Source organism: Typha angustifolia, chromosome 3 (assembly GCF_048772165.1).
Source record: "Typha angustifolia cultivar Huaian chromosome 3, ASM4877216v1, whole genome shotgun sequence".
In the NCBI taxonomy this organism is placed as follows: Eukaryota; Viridiplantae; Streptophyta; class Magnoliopsida; order Poales; family Typhaceae; genus Typha; species Typha angustifolia.
Window position 1 is genome coordinate 349575 of NC_133241.1, and position 25035 is coordinate 374609.

The 25035-nt window shown below is 34.8% G+C and overlaps 2 protein-coding genes across 6 annotated transcripts; both read left to right on the top strand.

Annotated features, from left to right (window-relative positions):
* Positions 1 to 562: 562 nt before the first annotated feature.
* Positions 563 to 20944, top strand: LOC140778776 (probable acyl-activating enzyme 16, chloroplastic). Of its 3 annotated transcripts, XM_073123642.1 has the most exons (18): positions 570 to 1032; positions 5350 to 5541; positions 6818 to 6932; positions 7333 to 7420; positions 7882 to 8093; positions 8239 to 8357; positions 8708 to 8857; positions 9088 to 9155; positions 11753 to 11858; positions 11974 to 12132; positions 12291 to 12344; positions 12483 to 12563; positions 16776 to 16913; positions 18426 to 18585; positions 19332 to 19411; positions 19924 to 20066; positions 20542 to 20599; positions 20691 to 20944. In XM_073123642.1, the coding sequence occupies exons 1-18, from the start codon at positions 868 to 870 to the stop codon at positions 20781 to 20783; spliced, it is 2181 nt and encodes a 726-aa protein (XP_072979743.1). In that variant the 5' UTR covers positions 570 to 867; the 3' UTR covers positions 20784 to 20944. The 3 variants fall into 3 exon arrangements, with proteins under 3 accessions (XP_072979759.1, XP_072979743.1, XP_072979751.1); XM_073123650.1 differs by lacking the exons at positions 9088 to 9155; positions 11753 to 11858; positions 11974 to 12132; XM_073123658.1 differs by lacking the exons at positions 16776 to 16913; positions 18426 to 18585; positions 19332 to 19411; ... (1 more) ...; positions 20542 to 20599; positions 20691 to 20944 and adding an exon at positions 13777 to 16769 and having other exon boundaries at positions 563 to 1032; positions 12483 to 12558.
* Positions 20945 to 21885: 941 nt separating this feature from the next.
* LOC140758354 (uncharacterized) lies at positions 21886 to 24751 on the top strand. Of its 3 annotated transcripts, none has more exons than XR_012104093.1 (7): positions 21886 to 22296; positions 22782 to 22847; positions 22957 to 23040; positions 23147 to 23269; positions 23525 to 23580; positions 23673 to 23773; positions 24318 to 24371. XR_012104093.1 is itself a non-coding variant. In XM_073094482.1 (5 exons), exons 1-5 carry the CDS (start codon positions 21895 to 21897, stop codon positions 24597 to 24599), a joined length of 1056 nt encoding a protein of 351 aa, XP_072950583.1. In that variant the 5' UTR covers positions 21886 to 21894; the 3' UTR covers positions 24600 to 24751. The 3 variants fall into 3 exon arrangements, 1 of the variants encoding a protein (XP_072950583.1); XR_012104091.1 differs by lacking the exon at positions 24318 to 24371 and adding an exon at positions 24219 to 24235; XM_073094482.1 differs by lacking the exons at positions 23525 to 23580; positions 23673 to 23773 and having other exon boundaries at positions 24219 to 24751.
* The last annotated feature ends 284 nt before the right edge of the window (positions 24752 to 25035 follow it).

Here is a 25035-nt window from a genome sequence, read left to right on the forward strand (position 1 = left end):
AATACCTCTCTATCGTATATAACTAAGAATTATTAGTTTTACATCATAATTTTAATTTCTCTAATATAAATTCGATATGAGAGTAAATTTTTGATGCAGTTCTCGATTTCTTTGACCAAACTAGCCCTTCTAAACTTTTTTTAGGTGTCTAATAATTTAAATATGAGATTTGATGAGTTAAAAAAAAAATCACTTACTGCCCAAAGCGTTAACTATGGGAAATTTTTTTTATACATGTATTTTGATTCATCTTGGTAAAAATATTTAGAAATATTTATATATAACTTTCTCCTTTTATAACGTAATTATAATTTACTCTTAGTATGATTTAGTTAAGTTTAACTAACTGATTTAAAGTAGGGCATTTTTTTTATATATTCATTAAATTATAGAGTTTGATAAATGAACAGTGAAAATGTAGAACGTAAATTATAATTTTATTAAAAGATAGGGTGTTATATATAAATTTTTTTAATAATTAATCGTCTAGTAACTTTAAAAAAATGATCCTAACAAAAGCGGTCGGCCTGAGGGCCTCTATGAATGAATGCCCCGTACCACTCACTCACCGGTCGTTTGGTTGGGTGTCGGGAATTAAGACACTCCTCACGGTCTCTATGCTGCCTTCTCTTTTTGGCCATATTATTGGATCCATCGCCCCCGTCTTTAGTTATCAATTTATTGCAAACGGATAGCTCCTCTCGTCATCGATCTCTTCTCCATCTCTCACCAAAAGGCTGCGACGGAGCTCTCGAGGGATCCCTCCTCTGTTCCCTTACTATATGTTGATGTATAATCCCACTCTCTCTCGGCTGCTACTCTATTTGGTTGCTTGAGATCTTGTTACCGAGGGAATTCGATCTCTTGATGATGATCCAAATGGCGATTTGTTTCCATTCTAAGCCCGTCCTAGGCGGTTTCGATCGGCCGAGAGCCTTTATGGTTCGTGGTACTGGAATCTCTCGAGAGGGACGTGATTGCATTTGGTGGCGTCGCGGGGCCCGGCGAGCTAGGGTTTTCTGCAGCTTGGAGGTGAATTTGTTGACTTCTTGGTGTCTCTTGTACATGATTGTTTTTTTTTTATTAAACTCCTTTTTATTTGTTCCCTTATGTTATCCGTTTGGAATAGTAAAATTAGACCTGGTATATAGATCGGTGGATGGTGGTACTGTCTGTTTTTTATTTGAGAGCATTGATTGTTGATTTTTCCTAAAGGTGGAATCATCTTTTGGACCACAATTACTGCTAACGTAATAAAGAAGTGCATGAGAATTTTAGTGGATATACCGTTGGAAATATCATGGATTTGACACTAATATTTTATTAACTTTGAGCTAAGTGTTAAATGACATATTATTAATGATGGATTAATAGTAGAATTAAAAGAGCTCAAAGAGTACTTTATTGTCATATATTCATTTATTCAAATCCATGAAGAGAAGTGAATGAAAATTAGTTTTAAAGTAGGTATTATGACAATGAAAAATAAAAAAAAGTAAGTTTAGTACCATATTGGATATTTGAGTTAATAATTAATATGATATAAAAGTACCAAATTTCTTATAGGATTTGGGCCCTAAAATGAGTACTTATTTTGTGGATAAATGATACTATGCAAATTAATTTACGCACACGGACGCCGCCCTGATTCAGGTTCGGATCTGGTCTTGTTTGGGTTGGGTTTAGTTGGTTGAACCCGTGCATGCTTACTGTTATAAATAAATCTTTAATATGCATTTGTGGTAGTTGAAGACCTACATCCACATGGAGAAAAGCTTGAGAAGTTCGTTGTCACAACTCAATAGATATAATCCAACATAAACAAAAGATCAATGTCATGGATAAAATAGTACAATATGAAATTTATAACTTTAATAAAATTTAAATTCAGCGATATAAAATGACAATTCTACTAAGTATATTCTTAATAACAATAATAATAACAGCACATGTAATAATGTTGTAAATCATAATCATAATATGCTTAGCATTAACATACTGAATTTTTCTCAATAATAATAATAATAATAATAATAATAATAATAATAATAATAATAATAATGACATATGTTTCAATTGGGTCAATACTCTTCGGATCCACATTACTTAGAATTCACTTCGAAATGACGCTCAAGTCTTTTCTTTATAGTTGATTTGGCTAGGATTAGCAGGAGGTGTCACCATGTGATAAACACATATTGTCTCTTCCCTTAAGGGTCACTAGAAGGTGTCACTATGTGATAAACGTATCTTATTTTTTTTTTCTAAGAGTCACTAGGAGGTGTTACTATGTGATAAATACAACTTGTCTCTTTCACCAACCATAGAGAAAGATTAGAGTCACCTTAGGGAGATTTTTGATTTAGTCTGAGATTGTTTTCTAACCGTACTAGAGTTGCATAAACGGATCATGTACTGATTAGGAATAGGTCTGTCTCTTGGACTATTATCTAATCGTATCAGAGTCACCTATAAGTATCATATGCTGATCAAGAATAGTTTTATCCCTCGGACTATTCTTTAATCGTACCAGAATCACCTAAACGAATCATATGCTAATTAGGAATTACCAAATAAGCCTGTGTCTGTTCTCAAAGTTCTACCACGTATTAATTATATTTTTTCATTAATATTCATGATCATTTATATGGTTATATGCACTAAGTATAGCAATGCATTGATTCTTATTTTTGCTCATAGAACATAATAATGCACACAAAAAATAAAATAATTAATTACACAGAAATATGATGTTTTATTTGCATATAAAGATATACTTGATCTAATAAGAAAAACATGAAGTATAAGATAAATAAATATAATTACATACGTGAATAAATCCACTCACCTAAGTCTAGGTGAAACAACGAAAATTTCTAATCCACATGCTAAAAATCATCACCGAGGAGTAGTAGTGGTTTTTGATTGCTTTGGTGATGCTCCGGTGATCCGATCCTACTAGGTGATACCAATAGTAAACAAAATAAGAGAAAGACGAAGAAGAGAGAAGAATGGGCTGGGTGAGTCTAGAAGAGGGTATTTTTTATTTTTGTTTATAGGTAGAATTTTTGATTTATATTTAGATTTGGAAAACTAATTGAGTTGGCTGAAAAACTCGTAGCTGCCTCGTTGCGTGACGGCGAAAGAGATGGCAAAGGGTCTGCACGTGCGGTGCATGTTCACTTTTAGAGATTTTTTTTAATGTTACATATAAGGAAACAATATCTACTTCTAAAACTCTTATATGAAAAGAAGCTATTAACAATGAAGTTGAATCTATTTTGCAAAATCATACCTGAGAGTTGGTGGATCTTCCACTAGGGTATAAACCTTTGGGTTACAAATAGATCTTCAAAAAGAAGATGAAAGCAGATGGTTCAATTGACAAATACAATGCGAGACTTGTAGTCAAATGATATAGACAGATAGAGGGAATAGATTACTTTGATACATATTCACCAGTAATAAGAATAACGTCTATCCGATTAATAATTACTCTTGCGGCATTATATAATCTAAAAATATATCAGATGGATGTGAAAATTGTATTCTTGAATGGTGAATTAGATGAAGAAATCTATATGGAATAATCTGAAGGGTTTGTAGCTCCAAAACGAGAAAGGTGTGCAAATTAGTTAAGTTTCTTTATGGGTTTAAACAAGCACCTAAACAATGGCATGAAAAATTTGATCGACTTATGGTGTCAAATTGTTTTCGCATTAATGAATGCGATAAGTGCATTTATGTGACAAACACATCAAATAATTATATGATTGTATGTCTTTATGTGGATGACATGATAATAACTAGTAGCAATATTAATGTCATTAAAGTTACCAAAAATATATTCTAGTAAGTTCGACATGAAAGATTTGAGAGTTGCAGATGTGATTTGTGGTATAAAGATCACTAAGACAATTGAAGGATATGCTATATCTAAAACACATTATATTGAGAAATTACTCGATAAATTTAATAAAGATAATAATAATCTAGCTAGAACACCTGTAGATATGATTCTTCATCTCATAAAGAATATAGGTGAATATATATATCTCAGTTATAATATTCTCGGATAATAGTCAGTTTGATATACGTCATGAATTGCACTCGTCTAGATATTACATACTTTGTGAATAAATTGAGTGAATATATAAGTAATCTAGAAAATAATCACTGAAAGACGATAGTTAGGATACTCAGATATTTAGAATACATCAGTAACTATAAATTGCACTACTTAAGATATCCAGCAGTACTTGAAGGATTTAATGATGGACTGATACAAAAAGCACCAAATCTACGAGTGAATATGTCTTTACATTTGGGAGGGTGCATTTATTTCATGGAAATCTTTTAAACAAATATGTATAGTCAGATCTACTATGGAATCTGAATCATAGCATTAGATAACGTTGGAGATGAAGCAGGTTTCAAAATTTCTTAGAATATATTCCTATGTGGTCAAAACCTGTGTCAACAGTTTGTATACATTGCGATAGTTAATCTGCTATAGAAAGAGCACAAAGTCAAATGTATAATTCCAAGATACGACATATACGTTGTAGACATAATACTGTGTGACAATTGGTCTCAACACAAACACGGCCTATTTATTAAATGGGCTATATGTGTCATAAATGGGTTTGTCGGATGGCACAAGTTATTAAATTTTTATAAGTTATTTGGGTTATGAACGAGTTTATTCAAATTGTAAATGGATTTTTTTTTCGTGTCATAGACGGGTTACTCGGGTAATAAATGAGTTTATCATGTTATAAACAAGTTAGTGAATAAATGGATTAATTGGGTTGATGTAATAAACACGAACATGACTCGTTTAATAATTGGATTAGACAGGTTAACATGTTTATGATCTGAATCCGATTAGATTAAACTCAAACTCATTAAAAGCCAAGTTATTATGTCGAGTTATCGGGTTGGGTCAACTTTTGCCACCTCTAGCTCGGACTAAGTTGAGTTGAGCTTGAATAAAACTTTTGGCTTGAAACTAGTTTCGAACTGAGCCTGAGCCAAAACCGACTCACTCAGGTTCGGCTTGTTTATACCTCTATAGACTTTTAAGAACCTCTTCAAGTATGCTTGGAGATTCATAATTTGACAGTAATTAGCTTACTATCAGGATTGGCTGCTCCCCCTAGACTAAACTATCATTTATGTAGTTTAATGATTCCTGATCTAATGAATCTTATGATTGCCTTTTGAGGATTTTGAAGTTATGGAATCATACATTGCCTTATCATGTCATGGGCTATTATATGTAGCTTTCTATTTATCGTTGTTCCTCTTTAACATATTATCTGATGGCTTCTTAAATTTGTCTCATAGTTACAACATCCAGTAAGGAGGAGGTACTCCCCTTTTCTAGATAATGCACTATTGCCTGGTGCCAACAAATTGGTTTCAGATGACTGCGGAGCAGTTCCAGATATTTGGAAATCATCAGCGGAAAAATATGGTGATCGGGTTGCTTTGGTTGATCCTTACCACAAACCTCCATCAAAGTTATCTTATAAGCAGGTGAAGACATAAGAAAAATGTGCATTTTTTATTTGGTCCATTATCACATGATAAATTATCTGTCCTAAATAGTGATTGCCACATCTACAGAATTTGAATGTGATGTCTAACACTGACACATGTATAGAATTTGAATACAACATTATACAAATGCATAGATGTAACAAATTTAAAGTAGGGCACAGTTTAGTTGGTTATATAGATATATAATTATATAGAATGTAATTATTTTAAGATTGAAGAAGGGAAAAGGACATTGAAGAGGCTGTCATAGTTCTCATTATAACATAAATTCCAACTGTTGAACCCCCTGAGATTTGTAAACCATAATTCATTAAATCTGAGATCAATATTAAATGGAAGTCTCTTTTCAGTTTGACCCATTAATATAGGGGTTCTTCATCAATAATTAAAACATAAGTTCATCCATCTGTTCGCCAGAACTGTCCTAGAAATCTGAGCATATCCAAGTTTGGGTACTATAAAAGAAGTATCTGACATGTTTTGGTGAAGCATCCTGAGTATTGTTTCCTATACTCATTAGGCACAGTAGTATGTCGACCAGATAAAAGTTGTCCATGATTATATATATAACCAGTATTTGACATCTCTAATGACTTGAAAAGTTTCCAGTGATCCAAAATTGCATGGAACTTTTGGCACATTTTTAATAAGCAAGGTTTCTATCTTTATGTGCACATGACAGCAGTAAACCTAAAAAGAAAAGATTCTTAAACTTCTAGAAAGTGGAATCACAATTCATGTTTTAATGGTATCAATATCACATGTTTTTAGAGACTTGGAAATGGCTTAAAGTATGTTATAGGGACTCATGAATAGTAGTTGAATACTAAGTAACATCTAATGAATGGAATGATAAAATCATGGTTAGTTTTTTATTGATCAAAACAGTTGAAGCAATCAAGTAGTCCAATTCCTTTGATTTGAATAATTTTGCATTCCTGGCCAAATGGAAATGGCAATTCAAGATTAGACATCTAACCAAATAACCTACTTGTCGGAGAAAGACACATATTTTTGAACTATTTGATTTCAAACACCAGATTTATGTCTTTATTTTCATACATACTGATGGAGATCAGTCAAAATCGAGGCATATTTTTTTTCTTGAGGCCTCGTCAACCTGAGAATTGTCTTCAAATCCATGAGGGGAAATATTTTGAACACTATATGTAAATTTTCGGAAATAATTATCTTCTTAGATTTTATGAATGCTTTATGTTGCTCAAATTGTAAATTGTCTTCTCTACTGCAGCTTGAGCAAGAAATTTTGAACTTCTCTGAAGGCTTAAGGGTTGTTGGAGTTATTCCAGATGAAAAGCTGTCACTTTTTGCTGACAACTCTTGTAGGTGGCTGGTTGCAGATCAAGGTATCTGTGCTTTTCTCTTAATAAATTGGCTACTATAGTAACCTCACGGACACCCTTAATGTACTATAGGTAAATTCATTCTTGATTATGACAGTCCAGATTAAAAGAAATTTCCACAAAACCTGTTTTTGTCGGTTCTGAACAAATTTCTTGTTCATGGATAGAGCAACAACACCTTTACTCATGTTACCAAGAACACTACTAGCATTGCCAAGAATGTCAACACCAGAAAGTAGTTAAAGAGGTTGGCTAAGAAAATCCTGATATAGTGGACTATTGCCAATCTTGTTGTTTTCCCACTTCTTAATGACTTTCTCTTTCATTGTTTTACTACTCATTTGTTGCTTTTATCTTATTAGATTCATGTCTTTGCTCTTTGATTTAAATGGTTGTGTTCCAGGGATAATGGCTACTGGTGCTATTAATGTGGTTCGAGGTACGAGATCTGCTGATGAAGAGTTATTACAAATATACACGCATTCTGAAAGGTGAGAATTTATATTCTTCAATCCTTGGATTCATTTAAATTGTTTTTCTTTGAATTGCAGGAAAAGTACAACCTATAGATATACCCTTCTAAATCTCATTTAAGAAATGCTAATTGCTAAAAATAAGATATCATCAAAATACATAATCTCAATTACCTACGTTTTGGAGACTGGAGAGGGGCTAGAAGCTTCTTTGGTTCCTCGTATTCCCTAAATCACTATACACATAATATGGTTATTTGATTTTCATGTACTGGATATTAAATCAGGTGTTTAGCAATGATACCTCCTTTATAATGGTGTCAATTTTTAATGATGAAAGATGGCCTTTTTGTATTAGAGTGTAAATTAACAATCTTTAAAATGTTACATCCAATCCCTTATGGACTCTCTTTTTCATGTCTATTAAATTTTCTTTTGAAAACTTTATGATACTACTTCATTGATGTTTGTCATCACAGTGTTGCACTTGTGTTGGATAGTCCAGAATTCTTTAATCGGCTAGCAGAATCATTTATTCTGAGTGTTGACATAAGATTTGTTGTTCTACTTTGGGGTGAAAAGTCATGCCTAAATAGCAAAGCTGTAAAGGACATACCCTTATATGATTACAGCGATATCATAGAACTTGGACGAGAAAGCCGCAATGCATTGCTCCAATCTTTGAAAGAAGGTAATTCTCATATCATGCAAAGGTAAAGTAGCATATTCAGCATACATGTCTCTGAATCATTGTTGTTTATATTTAGATTATATATGTCACTACAACGTATACTCAGTAACTCCATGTCGATGAACTAAGTTACCACTATTTGTAGGGCAGCAGTATGTATTTGAAACCATCAATCCTGATGATGTTGCAACTCTGATGTATACAAGTGGAACAAGCGATACACCAAAAGGTGTGATGCTCACACATCGGAACCTCCTGCACCAGGTGTGATTATGGATAACCAGAAATATACTTTTGTTCTCAAATCAATAACCATTAGAATTACCATTGTATCAGGTAAACTTTGCTAAAACTCATCTGTTTTGTGTGCTGGTTTTCTTTAACCTATTTTGTGATTGAATAGCATGGGCAGAGGGAATTAAGCATTCCTGCTTATCTATGAATTCTCTCTCTTTATTTACAAACAAAAGTATATTAAAGAATATCCATAAAATGGTCCTTGATGCTTATTGGTTATTTTTTCAATTCTCGACTACTCCTAATTATTGAACTTTCCTTCTCTTCAACCAAAATTTATAATATTCAATTTTTCTGTGTTTTCAATATTATTATAGATAAAGAACTTGTGGGACATTGTGCCTGCAAAAGCTGGAGACAGGTTCCTAAGCATGCTTCCTACTTGGCATGCATATGAGCGAGCTAGTGAGTATTTCATATTCACTTATGGAGTCGAGCAAGTTTACACAAATATAAAATATTTGAAGGTAAATTTCTTAGATAAATTTTACTGCAATGTTAGATTAGCTTGCTGCATGAAACTTGGTCTGTGCACAAGAAACAAGTCAACGACATAAGATACATATCTTTGTACTTATGTGATGGCTTTTAGCTAGTTATCAATTATATCCTTTTTCTTGTAGCATACCAGTTTTATAAATTGACAAGTATGCTGAGTTACTGTGCATTTGACATTTTTGTCTATACATCTTGGTAGGATGATTTGAAGAGATATCAACCTCAGTACCTTATATCAGTTCCTTTGGTTTATGAAACACTGTACAGGTTAGCTCTGTGTTTGCATTTGTTATAGTCCAATGTAATTTCAACTCAATGATGCTCACTAACATCCACAGTTTGGACAACACCACCTTACATATGAAGACTACAATTTTTCCTTCTGCCAACCTTTGTTATTTAAATTTGTTAAATAATAAAGAAATAACATAAATTTTAATTTAACCCTAATAAATTTCTGAATTTTAAAACTAAAATAAATGGCTAAAATAGGTTTAATAAAACCCATTGGATTGAGCTGGGCTGCAGCTTATCGGCAGCCCACCTTCTCTTACTACTCGGGCTAGGCCAAGGCCCAACCCAAAACTAACGAAGGATTGTGCTGCAGGTCAGCCTACAGCCCACAACTTACTAGTAAAGGGTCAAGTCAGGTCCACAACCCAGACTCAAACTTGAGAGAAGAAAAGGCCAATCCTTTTCTTCCCCAATGAGATCGATAAGGGAGAAAGAAGAGAGAGGGAGGAAAGGGAAGGGAGAGAGGGAAAAACGCCGGCGATCATTGTCGCCGGCAGTCTGCCAACCTCGCCAAAGCCCTCCTCGTGACCATGCCGACTACACAAGGTGGAAGAGAAGCCACCGATGACGACCAACAGCCTTATTCCTTGGTTGGTGGCATTTCGAGCCATGAGAGCTCTCCTTGAAGGCAACCATGGCACGAGGCCAACAACGTGGAGCTCCTATGCATGAGCGGCAGTGACCTGAGGCCGCCGGTCGACCCGATTAGCCAACGAAGCCGTGATCCTCTAAATTAGATATTTTTATTTAACCTATTAAACTTAAATTAAATTTGAGAGGTGCGAGAGGGCTTACCGAAGAGTCACGTGATGGTCTCCAATTGCTTTGACGGTGCTCCAGTAGTTTGATTCTATGGCAATAACTCCGACGGTAAGAAAGAAAAAGAAGATAGGGAAGAAGGGGACTAGGGTGGGTCAATAAGATAGGATTAGGGTTTTTATTTACAAGTTATGTTTTAATCCTAATCCTTAATCAAATTTTGATTCGAAGTGGCTAGAAATCCCGCCACTCCCGTTATGTGACTGAGAAGGATGGGGGAAGGTTGCACGTGCACCCTCTTCTCTCTCAATTTCTTTTCCAACTCTTACAACTATTTCCAACAAAAAAAAAATTTCGTTCTCGAAATTAAATTAATGTAATAAAATGATGAAGTAATATCGTAATGGTCGCTATGTATATTGAGGAAATAGTTCTGGATGCTTCTCCTGCATTTCATCTTCATGCTTCCAAGTTGTTTTTTTCGGCTTGTGGTTTTGCTATAAAATCTTCACAAATAAGATTACCTTGTTGCACAGAGTTTTTTGTTGAGTTTCTAGAATTTCTACAGGTTGCTCCTCATAAGATAGAATTTCTCGGATCTCCAAAGGTTTAAAATTAATCGTATGATCAGCACTAGGTACATACTTTTCCAACATAGAAAAATGGAAGACATTATGTACTTTAGCTAACTTCAGTGGCAATGCTATTCGGTGTGCCACCTCTTCAATGCGCTATAACACTTTAAAAGGCCCAATAAAGCCAGGACTCAATTTGCCTTACTTACCAAACTTGATCAATCCTTTTCAAGGTAACACTTTTAGAAAAATTATGTCATCCACTTGAAACTCCAGATTTCTTCTCTGATTATCAGTATAACTCTTCTGACGACTCTGAGCTATTAGAAGCTTTTCCTTGATTTTGACAATTGAATGGCATTTTGTACTATATCTGGTCTCAATATCTATCTTTCACGACCTCGAATCAACAAAGTGGAGAATGAGTAGGATGCACTGAGACTTCGCTTCCACTTAAGATCTACTTTTTTTACCTTTCAGTTCTTTTGGTATTTATGTTTTAGACTATCTGTTAATTCTATTTGCTTAGAGACGCATTTTGTACTATATCTGGTCCCAATATCTATCTTTCACGACCTCGAATTAACAAAGTGGAGAATGAGTAGGATGTACTGGGACTTCGCTTCCACTTAAGATCTACCTTTTTTACCTTTCAGTTCTTTTGGTATTTATGTTTTAGACTATCTACTAATTCTATTTGCTTAGAGGCGCATTAGTGATAATTTTTTATTTTTTATTTTTTACCTTTCAGTTCTTTCGGGTCATGGCAATATATAATATTTTTGAATTTTTTAAAAATAAAAAATACTAGATCGCCTTGTCACCTGCCTTCCAATTTGGTGCTAAGCTATGGGGTGACTGCTTCTCATCTGCGGCCGCAAAACATTGGCTAACACGTAGGAATTTATGCGCACGGTGACAAGTTGACTACAAGTTCTGGAACATGAAGATGGACTTGCTTGGCTGCCATGTATACTGTATAGCTTCCTGGCCATCTCTGCTGCATTGCTACAATCACACATTCCTAGTTCCTGAATACTTTTGCCAGAATTATTGCCTTAAAACAGCTTTTAGTCCACAGCTTTTATTAAGCCATTTCGGATCTACTCTTAATGCTGAGTTATCAAATTTTGTTAACCATCTAAAGAAACTTAAAGCTTATGGAGCCAAAGTTATTGCTTCTGTTAACAGAGAGTCAGAGGTAATCATACTGATGATCACACTACCTGTCTGTAGTTCAATCCAGAAGCAAATCCATGCAAGCTCTGCTGCTCGAAAGTTTGTCGCATTCACATTAATCAAGATTAGTTTGTTATATATGGAGGCAAAGAGGGTTTATGAGGTTCGAAAATAATGTAACTCTAACTTGTTTCAGCTTAATATAACACTAGCAAACATGCTGGCTTACCTTGTTTTCTTTTCCTTTTCTTGCGTGAAATGCTTTTCATCTGGAAAAGGGAAAATTCCTAATAGAAAAGCATATCCAGCCATCATCCTTTATTGCTATGATTGACTGGTTCTGGGGAAGGACTATGGCTGCACTGTTGTGGCCCTTGCATAAGCTGGCAAAACAGTTAGTCTACAATAAAATCTACTCTGCTATAGGCATATCACAGGTATAATTCTGGGCTAATGTTTTTGTTTTTGGATGATAATCTACTTAATCTAGTGAATTATCTGTGTTATCTTTTTGTCTTGTGTTAGAAGGGGTTGTTTTATACTTTTATGTGTTTCTGCCTTTCTGGCATTCTGAGCTTTGTATGAAAAATTGCAGGCTGGTATAAGTGGTGGTGGAAGTCTTCCATTGTACGTAGACAGGTTTTTTGAGGTCAGAATCTTTAAATGGTATTTTGATACAATTTTTGAGTTCTGGTGTTGTGAAGTCAGAATCTTTAAAACATCAGACAGGTTCTTTTTTTTTAAAAAAAAAGAATTTTTGGGGCTGTTATATATTTTCTTGTTTCAGGCTATTGATGTGAAGCTGCAAAATGGTTATGGTTTAACAGAGACCTCTCCTGTTGTTGCTGCTCGACAGCCAGCATGTAATGTAAAATATGAAACCTTTCCTTACTAGAAACTACATGATTTCCAATTTTCCATAATAACTTTGCTGTTTTGCAATATGACAGTGAAAGAATGGAGGACATGATTTTTTGCACAAATAGGCCTGTTTTGAAATTTGAAAATTTCTAGAGTAACTAGATATACAATTGTGTTTCAGGATCTCTTCTGTTTAGGTTGCAAGAGATACTCTTCAATTCACAGTAACTCTTGTTAAGTTTCTGACTTCTTTTATAATCAACATAGACATTGAATATCCTGATGTCAATACCAACGATGGCCGTGCCGGCCCGGTGGCCGACACGGCACGTGCCGTAAAAGGAGGAAAAAATAAGAGATACTCACCTTCGTTGTTGCCGACTGCAACTCGCCGCTCACTTGCCGTTGCCACTCGCGCGTCGGGTGCCCTAGCCCGAGGGAGAAGGTGAGATCTCTCTCTCTCTCTCTCTCTCTCTCTCTCTCTCTCTCTCTCTCTCGATCTCACCTCCCTCGGGCTAGGGCAGTTGATGCGCTCGTGCGACGGCGATCGGTGATGGTGATCGGCAACGGGTAGCTCGACGGCGAGCGGCGGAACTATTAGGAGGGGTGCCGTACGGCGTCCCTCGTGCCATGTATCGGTATGCTGCCAGCACGGCCATTCATGATCAATACTATATCATGTATATTTTTGGGTGTTGTTGGCACTTTAGAAAAGAAGCACTATGCTTAGGTGGTTACTTATTGTATGTACAGTGAGACATGATATTGGTCTCATAATTTGAGAAGTTTTTTCCATGAGCTGTTATTTTAATTTGCAATTGTTTTTCATGATTTTGTTGTATCTGCTCACAAGGTTCTAATAGATAGTTACAATGGATTGTGACACGGGATATTTACATTACCATGACATTATTTTTTGCTAAAATGCTATTCCTTGTAAACAATCATATCTCATTTGAATAGAAATCTTTTTCTTACTCCTCATATATTTATTTTTATGAGGAAGATTACTCAAATTATTTTGTGAGAGATGGAAACAATTCTCTCTGAAAAAAAAACTGAGCTTGCTGACATGCTTGATATTTAAGTCCCTCTCCTCCCTTTCTTGGTAAAGCATAGTAGTAGTTAGAAGAAGCGTTCCACATAGGTATCCTCAATTAAGGATACTTTTATACTTGGAGTAAACCTCAGTTGAGTAGTATGGGAAATTTTGGATCCAGGTAAGCAACATCAAAAGGAAAACCAATGTGTGTTGCCTAAAGCTTTTGGTATGATACATGCTGACTATAAAGGTTGTCATGATGGCCCCCCTTTCCAAACGGACCAATATATCCTAAAATGGATTTGTGAGGTTGGTATGTGTTTACTCTTTACACAAGTTAACGTGAGCCCAGTGATGATTACTTCTGTCATGTTAGTGAGTACTGAGGTAACAGTGAAAATAACAAACTTGCACATTCTTCTAGTTAGGATGGAACAGTGAACAGAAATCCATGCTGGTTAGGACCATATAATGTCTAAGGAAAGTTGTGAAAGAAGTAAATGCTTATTCTTTTTAGGGATGAAATCATAATTTAGCATCCTATTGAAAATGAGTCAGGAATTTCTTTTATGGTTGATAAGTTCCCTTTTCTTATATTAATGTTTGAACGATTTCGTTTTATTTTTTTGTGTTTACTTACCGATTACGTTAAAAATTAAGTTGTTAGAGAATGATAATTTTTTATATTTATATTTATATTCTAACTTTTCCTCACTTTTGGGCTCAAGACATTTTGATTGGTCAAAAAAATAGATTTGACTTAAATGGGTGGAGGATTTATACTTTTAGACAAAAATGAGCGTGACGGGATTTGAATCCATGATCTCTTGTTTAGATATTGTTAACTTATTGTTACTTTAAAATTTTAAGTTGCAAGGTAATTAGCCCTTGTTTGCTTTGAGTTCAGGGTGGGTCCCTGAACTTGGTTAGGGACCCTAACCATATTTTTATCTTTTTTATTCTCCAATAAATGAAATAAAAATAAAATAAAATTTCTAATATAAATTCAAATTGATTCTAATTTTATTCTTAACATGATTTAATTCTATCATTTTCATTTCTTATCAATGTTTCATCTCTTCTCTCTCCTTTCTCTCTCTTTAAAAAAATACATAATTTTTTATTATAAAAGAGCTCCTCACCATGACTCACAAAAAAATAACCTTGGAAAAAATATTTATACAACACCGGTGAAAAATATTAAAAATATTATTATTGACTATGGGTTTTAAATGGCTAACTTGCATTTATATTTTTATAAATTGATAATAATATTTTGGTACGATTTGCATGACGCATACTCAATTTCCCTAAATAATAAATATATTTTGCTTTTTTATGTCAAGTAATGATTACACTCTACTATCATCTATATCTAATTTTCCTCCAAAATAAATACATTTCTCTTTAATTTTTTTTTAAAATTTAGTAAGTCCAAAATAAATTATAGAGGGATTTCGAGCTTATGAGCTTTTAAGACCGTAATAACTCACTTTTTTTAATAAAAATTTGCAATACAAACTTCTTAAAAGTATTAAAAAAGTAAATTATAAAATATTAAAAATATTTTAAAAAGGGTTTAGATATATTTTACCATCCTATACTTATGCCTAAAATCATTTTACCTTTTATACTTTAAAATTTTCAAATCAATTTCTATAATTATAACTCAAATGAGATCGTTAGTTCTTTTGTCAAATCAATCTCTATAATTATAACTCAAATGTAAGCCCATTTGTGGGCATGTATATATAAAGGTGATCATCGAGCGGGCTAGGCCGAGTTCGGGCCAAGCTTTTCAGGCTGACCGAATTTAAATATTTGTTCACAGCCTAAGCCACCAATCACTCGGGCTGGGCTATAATCTTCTAGCCCGTTATCGCCACACTATCCTATTATATATTGCGCTTGAGTCGGGCGTAATAGGTCTAACATAACATGTTGTCTTTAAAAAATATTATATCTTATCAGGTCGAATATAATAGGCCTCTATAAAGAGTTTTAGTTATCTTTCATGAGAATATACTTATATATTGATATCTAGTTTATTAAATATTTGATATGAGACTTAAAAAAAGTATATGAATATGCATGTATTATGGGTCGAGCCATAGATAAGTGTAGTGGGTTGAGCTTGCGGGCCGGGCCAGGTAGGCAAAAAGCTTACCCCATGCCATACCATCTTGGGCTCAGATTGGACTAGGTCTAAATAGGGCTTAGCTCAGTTAAAACCGAGTGGGTTTGGGTGAGTCGGGCTTAATGATCACCTCTGTGTATATGTAAAGTCGCAAATAGTAATTAAAATAATTGATTAAGAATAATATTTTTTAAGTTTATCATTAAAGTCAAAGGGCATCTTGGTCTATTAATTTTATATATAATTTATTTTTCTCCAAAAATAAATTTTTTTTTTTGCTTTTTTACACCACATCAAGTAATAGTTGTACTTTAGCTTAGTTCACGACCTCAAATACCATATTTTCTTAGCTTAGTTAAAAGTATTTAAATTAAGACTAAGAAATAAGGTTAGCTAATCAAGTTCGGCTAGCTAATTAAGTTCGGGTTAGCCTCAAAACAAACACAACCTTATAGTTTTTATATTTATATTCTAATGTCCTACAAACCAAGTTTAAGTGTCTAACCATTATATATTAACAAAGGCTCTTAGATCTAGCGGAATAAATTTCTCAACATATAGTCAATATTACACCTAAATGCATATCAAGCTTGTCCATGTTCCTATGATTGCTATTACGTAAAGAGTTGTTTTACGAGTTTGATCAATTTCCAAGAAAATAAGTAATCCTAAAGCTTTACTTTCTGGATCAGTTGATTCCAAATAATATTGACTGGATCATTTGTTATGAAAAGAGTTTTAAAATTCATCTTTCCATACTGGTTTATGTTTCTATTATGAGATAAATACCTTTATGTCATGTCACACGCCAACCTTTTGGGCAGCCTTTTTCTTTTGGCTTCATTAGAAGCTCTCCTGATTCTAGAACTTTTTCATGTTGACAATTTGATATTTCCCTGCTACAATGCATTTGTAGTTGGATCTGTATACTGTTGCTTTAGTTTGTTTGCCTTATAATTTTTAAAATTTCTCTTCTATTGATTGCCTACTACACCAAGTGTGGTATTTCTTTTATTACTTTGCAAATATTATTCTTGAAGGTTCTTGGCACAGTTGGGCACCCTCTGAAATACACAGAAATTAAGGTTGTGGATGTAGAAACTGGTGCAGTGCTCCCAGATGGTTCAAAAGGAATTGTGAAAATCAAAGGGCCACAAGTGATGAAGGGTTATTATAAGGTACTAATTTCATCTGGGGGAGTAATATTCTGATGCATTATGTGTAATTGAATATTTTTGAAAGATTTATTAGCTGCTTAGTTATATGCATGGTTTTGTAGCTAATAAGCTCCGCTCCCAATTCACCAACTTAAAATAAAACTAATATAGATATTGATTTAGTGTAATTATAATTTGGAAAATGCTCTATGAAATGATAAATAATAGGATTAATTATGCTGACACCCTTTGAAGTATACCTAGTTTTCATGGGAATCTCCTAAACTTTGGGGCAAAGTGAAACGGATAAAGGCGGTGACGAAAAATACATAATGACCAACTATACCCCTAATAAGTTTATTTAGCTCACAAAAATATATTAATTTATAAACTTACCTAAATACCATCAACTAACTTATACAAGTTTTTTAAATAAATTACCTCATTATCATTCCCCATCTCAAACCCACTGTCCGTTGCTCATCTCCTCACCTTCTTCTCCTCCCTCTTCCCTTGCCTCACCAGTAGCATGATGACGATCGCACCACTGATGAGATCAGTTGAACCCATCCATCACCTCGATCACGATCACCTCTGTGACGATGATAAGCATGCACTGGCCCATGCGAAGGGTAAAGATGGGGCTGTACCGGATGCGTAGGTCGCAGGCCACGTACATGAACGAGCGTCGCTGGAGGATTGATGTTGTCGAGGAGGGCGAGGACCACGGCCTCAGGGGTGCTGCCCTGAATCTCGTGCGCTGATGTCACTGCCCATTTGTGAGCGTGTCAAGGAGGTCGACGGTGAAATTGAGGTGTGTGGAGAGGGCAGGGTAGGAGAGATGGAGATCCTGTCGCGGTGGAGACCCTTGCCGTGTACCTCACAGATGGTCAAGGCGTGGGCGGCAACATCGTCAAGGAGAAAGAAAATAGAAGGAAGAAGGGAATGGGGAGGGAAGATGAGGGTAAATTCGTCGTTATTGTTAGGCTAAAATAAAATTAAGTTATTTACCTCCAACAAGGACAGTTAGGTTATTTTACATCTAAAATTACTGCCACATAAGCTAACTCTCCCAGTTTATCTGACGGTACACTAACAGAAGAATGTCATTGAAATTCTTCTGAAGTTTAGGGATGATAATATAACCTAAAAAAGTTTAGGAGGTCCCCGTGAAAACCAGGTATACTTTTAGGGGTGTCAACATAATTAATCCTAAATAATATTCACCACATACTTTCATTATCTATTAGAAGTTTGTAAAAAATATAAAATGTCTTTAAATGTTAAGCTATCATTTTCTTTATTGCTAGTAAGAATCAGTTAATTATCTTGTAAATTGTGACAACAAAAAGGCTTAGCTTGTTTTGAAAAATTAGGAATTTATGATTGTTTCTTGAACTTTGCATTCATATCAAGAGTTCATATTATATGAATATATATTATAAGATTGGAAATTTTGGAATGTCTAACTTTATCTGAAAGTGCAATGTGTTTATGCCCTTCTTACATCCTTATATATCTCACATTCCACAGAATCCATCTGCTACGTCTGGAGCAATGGATGAAGATGGCTGGTTTAACACTGGTGATATTGGTTGGATTGCACCTAAACATGCCATAGGACGGAGTAGGCAATGTGGGGGTATGCTTGTTCTTGAAGGTCGAGCAAAGGACACTATAGTTCTTAGCACAGGTTAGTAGAAGCCAAACTTTACAAATCTGACACTGGAATTTGATTAGAAGGTAACAAAGTTGAATTTCCTACTAAGTACTAAACTAGGGCAATCCATAATATGTAGAATGTTCAGAAACTATCAGTTGACCAAACAAATACGAAGGAGCAGCTTTAACTTGCCAGTCTATTTGTGTCCAGTTGCGTTGTTGAGTCTGATTACACTACTTCTGCACAAAGATTTTGGGTGGAGTTACCAAAGGGAAATGACTAGGTAGATATTGAGGAGTAAGATTTACAGTTTAAAAATGCTAAACTGTGATTCTTCTAATGCAGTCCTTTAACCAAGGCAATGCATTCCTCTGACAAATGTCAAAAGTGGGTTTCTGCTAAGAGCTGGTTATGCTATTACTGCTATTCCTATAGGATTGTTTGGTAAATTGGCGGCGAAAAGGGACACCTAGAATTGTGGCACTAACTGCATGTAAAATTCTTTTTTTTTCCTACTTGTCAATTTAAAACAGATGCGTCTGTTAAGCTTTTCAGAGCTCCTTAAAATTTGGTTTGATGCTCATAGAAATTTTTACGAAGTTCTTGTGTTGGTAGTTATTTATACCCTGCATTGTTTTTTCCAGTTGGCACTGTAATATTTTTTTATAATCTTTTGAAAAGAGATATGATAGCAAGAGAGAAAAAGTAATTTTAGGATCAAACATCTTCCAACCTCCGCGTTCTGACTTTTTAAACTTAAATTGTAAAACTTGTAGGTGAAAATGTGGAGCCTGCAGAACTTGAGGCAGCTGTGACAAGAAGTAGTTTAATCCATCAGATAGTGGTCGTTGGTCAGGTGAAAATAATATAACTGTAGATTCTTTTTGCATGTGAATAGATAGGATAAGGAAATAAAACTCTGATCATATAATGCATTTAGAAATCTTTTCTACTTCTATCTATCTTTTTAATGTAGGATAAGTGTTGGGATAATTACTTTTAAAGTGTAAGCTGAACTCCTGATCTTCTAACTTGGAAGTCTGGAAAGAAAAACTTGTGAAAAGATCTCCTTTCTTTCTTTTGCCTTCTATTAAACTTGCAGAGTGTTTTTTTTTTCTGCAACCTTTTCTCCTTCTTACTTAAATTCTAAGCTTTGCATGGTGTCTAGGATATTTTCGCTGACCATACTCCTTATAATAGGGTAGCTTCATGGTTAATTAGAGTTCATTAGTTCGTTGTAGATTTTTCACCTAGCAGAAGTCATTGGGAGAAGTTGATGTGCAGTGGTCCAAAGGCTCTAAACTAGTCCACAGTTGTAAAGTATATTCTTTATTCTGTTTTCTCTGATTGGTCAATTGTCATATCTAGGATCAACGACGTCTTGGTGCTCTTGTTGTTCCAAATAAAGATGAAATTTTAGCGGCTGCAGAAAAGCTTTCCATTTTAGATGAAAGCATGGAGGTCAGCAAAGATAAAGTGTTGAATTTGTTATATAATGACATAAGAGCGTGGTAAGAATCAATCTTAATTTCTTCCTCTCTCTTATTTCCAGAATGTATAATTGCACATCTTGAAATCAGATGTTTGACATTCTATGCCATGCTAAGCCTGATAATCAAGGACTCACTGCTCTTACTTTCATTTTTATTTAGCTCACTTCTATTTGCCTTTGAATCTCTCTCTCTCTCTCTCTCTCTCAGACTACCAAGTTCTTCCTCTCTGTTGTGTTCAAGACCTTTTACATTATTGATGAGGATTACTGCCTATTAAAAGAATAAAGGCATACGTAGTTTGAATATTGACTCTTTTGAGTAATCTTGACTTTTGTTCATCTCTCATGAAATTTTTCTCATAATTTTACAAGTTAGCTGGACTTCTGGCACTTCAGAAACCAAATTTTGAACCTTCATGTTTAATTGCAATTTGTACATGTTGCCTATTCAATTAGTTAGCAGAAAGCGATTAATTGCTACTATCTAATTTCAGGACGGCTGGTTGTTCGTTTCAAATTGGACCTATAGTGCTTGTGGATGAACCATTTACTGTAAATTTCACTGATCCCTCCTTTTACTCTTATTGCTTTCATCATTTTATAGATGAAAGTTGCATTTGATGTCTTCATCTTTTCAATTCAGATTGATAATGGCTTAATGACGCCAACCATGAAAATACGGAGGGAGAAAGTGGCTGACAAATATCGCGAACAGATTGCAGACCTTTATAAGTAGATAGTATACTCAGATCATCGTTCTTTTGCTTGTAATTTATGTCAACTTGATGTTTGAAGAAGATATCGACATCGATGATCTACCCAACAACTCAAAGAATGTAATAATGTGTTCTATTTTTTTCTTGAGATAATGCCTCAAAGTATCTTCTCTTTCTTTTTTATCTCATTTTGTTGTGAGAGAGACATTAGATAAAGTATCAAACTGTAGATACTTCTGGAGCCAACTCTCTTATCACAATGAAGTAGTCTATCCCGAGATATAGATTTCAATAAATATACATGAAGCAAATATTAGGAAGTTTTGTTGTAGAAGTTACATTAAAGATGTGGCTTTACTAAGCAAAGCCTACAAATATGGTCAAGGATTAACATAAAGCAAATTTCCATTAAAATAGTTAAACCCTTTTTTTTTATTTTTTTATTTTGCCTTTCCTAATTTGAGATGTTTGCAATACCCGAAGTTTATAAATTAGAGTAATCTGGAACCAAAAGATTATTCTACATCATAAGGGTATTTTGGTCTTTTCAATAAGATTACTTTTAGGGCTTCTTACACAATTACCACTGAAACAAGGAAACTTTTTAAAGATAATATTTAACACTATATTTTTCAAAACATTATAATTGCCATGGAAGTAATTATTTTGCTCTTTCAAAAATACTATTTAAAATGGTTGCTTTATCTTTGCACAAGTTTTTTTAAAAAAAAAGTTTAAATATATAATATTTTATTTAATATTATAGTACCATGAAATATATATATATATATATATATATATATATATATATATATATATATTGTGAGTTAAAAAAAGTATTTATAAATACTTTACACTCTAAACTTCAAGAAAGAAGCACATTTTAAATATGTTATTAACTTTAACCCCCCTAGTCTGTCAGGAATAATTCAGTTGAAAAGCTTTCAGTGGCAATTATGTAAAAAAAAAACCCTTGTATATATAACTAAGTTGGCAGCCGATGAAGGACTACCAAGTACCCGACTGCAGCAGCAAATTCCTGCAGTCCGATCTGCCTGCTGCCTCTCGACGTCTATAAATACACGCTTTAAATCTTCAAATCCAAGAAACCAAACCAAAATCACCACTGAAATGGAATCCTCGAACGAGATCGAAGACAGCACTAAAATGGAAACATCGAACGAGATCGAAGACTCCACTGAAATGGAGTCCTCGGACGACGTCGAGATGGAGCACACCACTGAAAGTGAGATGGAGGAATCGAAGCAAGGAGAAGAGGAAGAGGACGTCGAGATCGAACACACCACTGAAAGGGAATCCTCGAAGCAAGGAGAAGAGGAAAAAGACGTCGAGATCCAAAAGGTGGCGTCATCGAATCCTTCCTCTCCTCCTCCTCCTCCTCCTCCTCCTCCTCCTTCTCCTCATCCCTCTTTCGCGATGGTCTCTTGGCTCAACGAAAGCCGAAGCAAGGGGATTGAAGTCTTCCTCAAGGCGGAGGAAGACAGGGTCATCTTGCCTCTCGTCGGGAACAAGGTCGGGATCTCGTCTCTTTTGAATTCATCTCATTCTTGGAGTTTTTATGTTGATAAAGATGTGCTGCTTATTTCCTCTTTGAGCATTCTGCATTCGTGAGAAGTGTATAATGCCACATGATTCACATTTGCAGATTCTTTTGCATTTATTATATTTCCAGATTCCATATTCTTGAACAATTAGTATAAGAATCTGGAATCGTGCTTCTGGCATCCTCTTTATCATCACAAAGTTCTCTCAAGATCTTAAGGGCAAATATCGGGATAGGAATAAAAATGAGGAGTTAGAATAAGATGGATAAGTTTTGGATAAAAACATGAGATAAGAGTGATGTTCGGTTGCAATGTAAAATAATTGTTACTTTTTTAAGAAAGATAAAAAATCTAATTAGGTTAAAAATTAAATATAAAATGTCATTTTGTTTTTACTTTTTGAATTCCTTTATGATTTTAGTTTTATGAAAGATTGGTATTTTGGTATTGCAGGAAGCTTTATCATCATTACTCACTGATTTTCTTCCAGGCTGCTCAGTCATACAGGAAAATATCAAGGTTTACAACTTGATCCTGCTTTCTTCAAGTTTTATAGACATAGTTTTGACTTCAATAAATTGTCCTGAGTTGATTTAGGTATATAATAGGTTGATCATTTATGTTTCAGTTGCTTGATAAGGAATATGCTAGTGTCAGACGAGTACGCCGAGATGGGAATAGTTTCTACAGAAGCTTCATCTTTTCCTACGTAGTAAGGCATTTCAAATTTTGCATCTCAATTGTGGTTCATCATTGCATGGAAATTCAACTTTCCAGAGGTCATAGTGTCACTTACTCAATCTGCATGACATAACTAGGAGCAAGTTATTGAAATGCCTGACGCAACAGAGATATATCGTTTTCTTGAGCGTCTTGAACAACACAAGCTCGCGTATCTGAGTCGTGGAGGGAACGAAGATGTTTTCAAGAATCACATCTCTGTAAGTCCTATCTTATTGCATAGGAATATTGTTTATTACTATTATTTGTTAATACTGTTTTCAGGAATTTCATAAGATGTTCATGGCACTTCTGAATTCGAGGGAGGATAATGAAAGGTAGATAGTGACACTAAGATTTATCTGGTGGATTTTGAGTTTATAAGTCACTAGGACTGTGTAGCATAGTTTCTGCATATTTCATTCTGTCATAATTTCAGTGATTTTTCTGCTTAATAAGTTGTGTGCTTTTTGTAGTTTCAGCCATCAGCAGGTTCTGTGGCGGAACCGAGAAAATTATTTTTCAGATCACTGTGAGAACCGAAGAGCATACCCTATTAATGTTAGAATAACTGTTCATATAGCTAGACTTTGATTTTAATATGTAGTTCATATTTCGGATCAGGTTTAATGTTCCTCAGATTAGTTACTTCTGTTGAGATTCAGTCACGACAAGAATTTTACCAAACTTATCTTCAAGAGTTGAATAAAACTAATCTGAACGAGGTTAGTGGTGCCCCCAAATTACTCTTCATGCATCATATGTGATAATAGCACGGTATACTGACTCAAAATTTTGGCTAATTTTTGTTAATCTTCTAGTGTTGGTCAATTTAACAGTCGTAGGACGACTTAAATAAATATATGTGAATTAACATTTTCTGGATTTTCTTATGCTACATTAGTTTAGCAAACTTTTAATTGATCTTGTAGTCTATGTAGGAGTGCCTAATTGATGACTATTTATCAAGATATCCTCAATTTCTGAACTTTAGTCCTAGGCTCCTAGCTTTGCAACTGGAGCTTATCTTTCAAAGTATCATATTTTGTTCTCCTTGATATCTTCTTTTTTTTTTGTGTGTGGTCATAATAGGCAGAAATAAGTGGAAAAAAAAGGTCTCAATTCCCTCTCCTCTCTACTTATTTCTCTGGTTGCTTTCTTTGGCAACAGTTCTGCCAGGAGGAAGTTATCCCTATGGGTGTAGAATGTGATCTTCTCCAAGTTGCTGCCCTCTCGTGGGCACTAAACGTGCCTATTCGACTAGTGCAGCTTGATGTTCCTCCTCCTCCTGGATCTCGGTGCTTGATTCACATTGAGTTCGAGGATTCGAATTCTTCTTCCGCTGGTAGTAATGAGATCAATGGCGGTGGCGACACTTCAAATCCTTTGTCAGCAGCTGCTGGTGAAGATGTTAAGGATTCTCACACCAGTAGCCCTACTGATGATCCTACCATCAATCCACCATCGCCGAGTACCAGTGATGACAGACAAGTTCCGCTTGTGATCCTACTGAGCAGCCCGGTTGGCTATGACATTTTGTATCCCGACTGACTCTTCTACCTCAGAAGCCCACTTCTCACACCATGTCGACGTGATTCAGGATTTCACTTGCTACTCTCTCTCTCTCTCTCTATACCACCCACTTTGTTTTCGTCGTGTAAGTAACATCTGGTACAGCAATAGGTTGCATTTTGAGGAGGGTACATAACGTTCATTCTATCCTGTGCACTCTCTTGGCTACGAAACTCTCTAAGTAATTCACTGTGGTCAACTTTCTCTTCGCCTAGTTTGAAATATCATACTTCTGTTGGCTAATTTTGTGATTTTTAGAAAAATGTACCTATTATAGTTTGAACTCCACATACATATTGATGGATATTTTTTGTTCCTCTCTAATTGTTTCTGTTATCAGTTTTCTTTGGGTCCGAATTTAAATTGTCTTCTCGTTATTTCGTTTCTTTTGTGTTTAGCCTAAAACCAGCAGAAG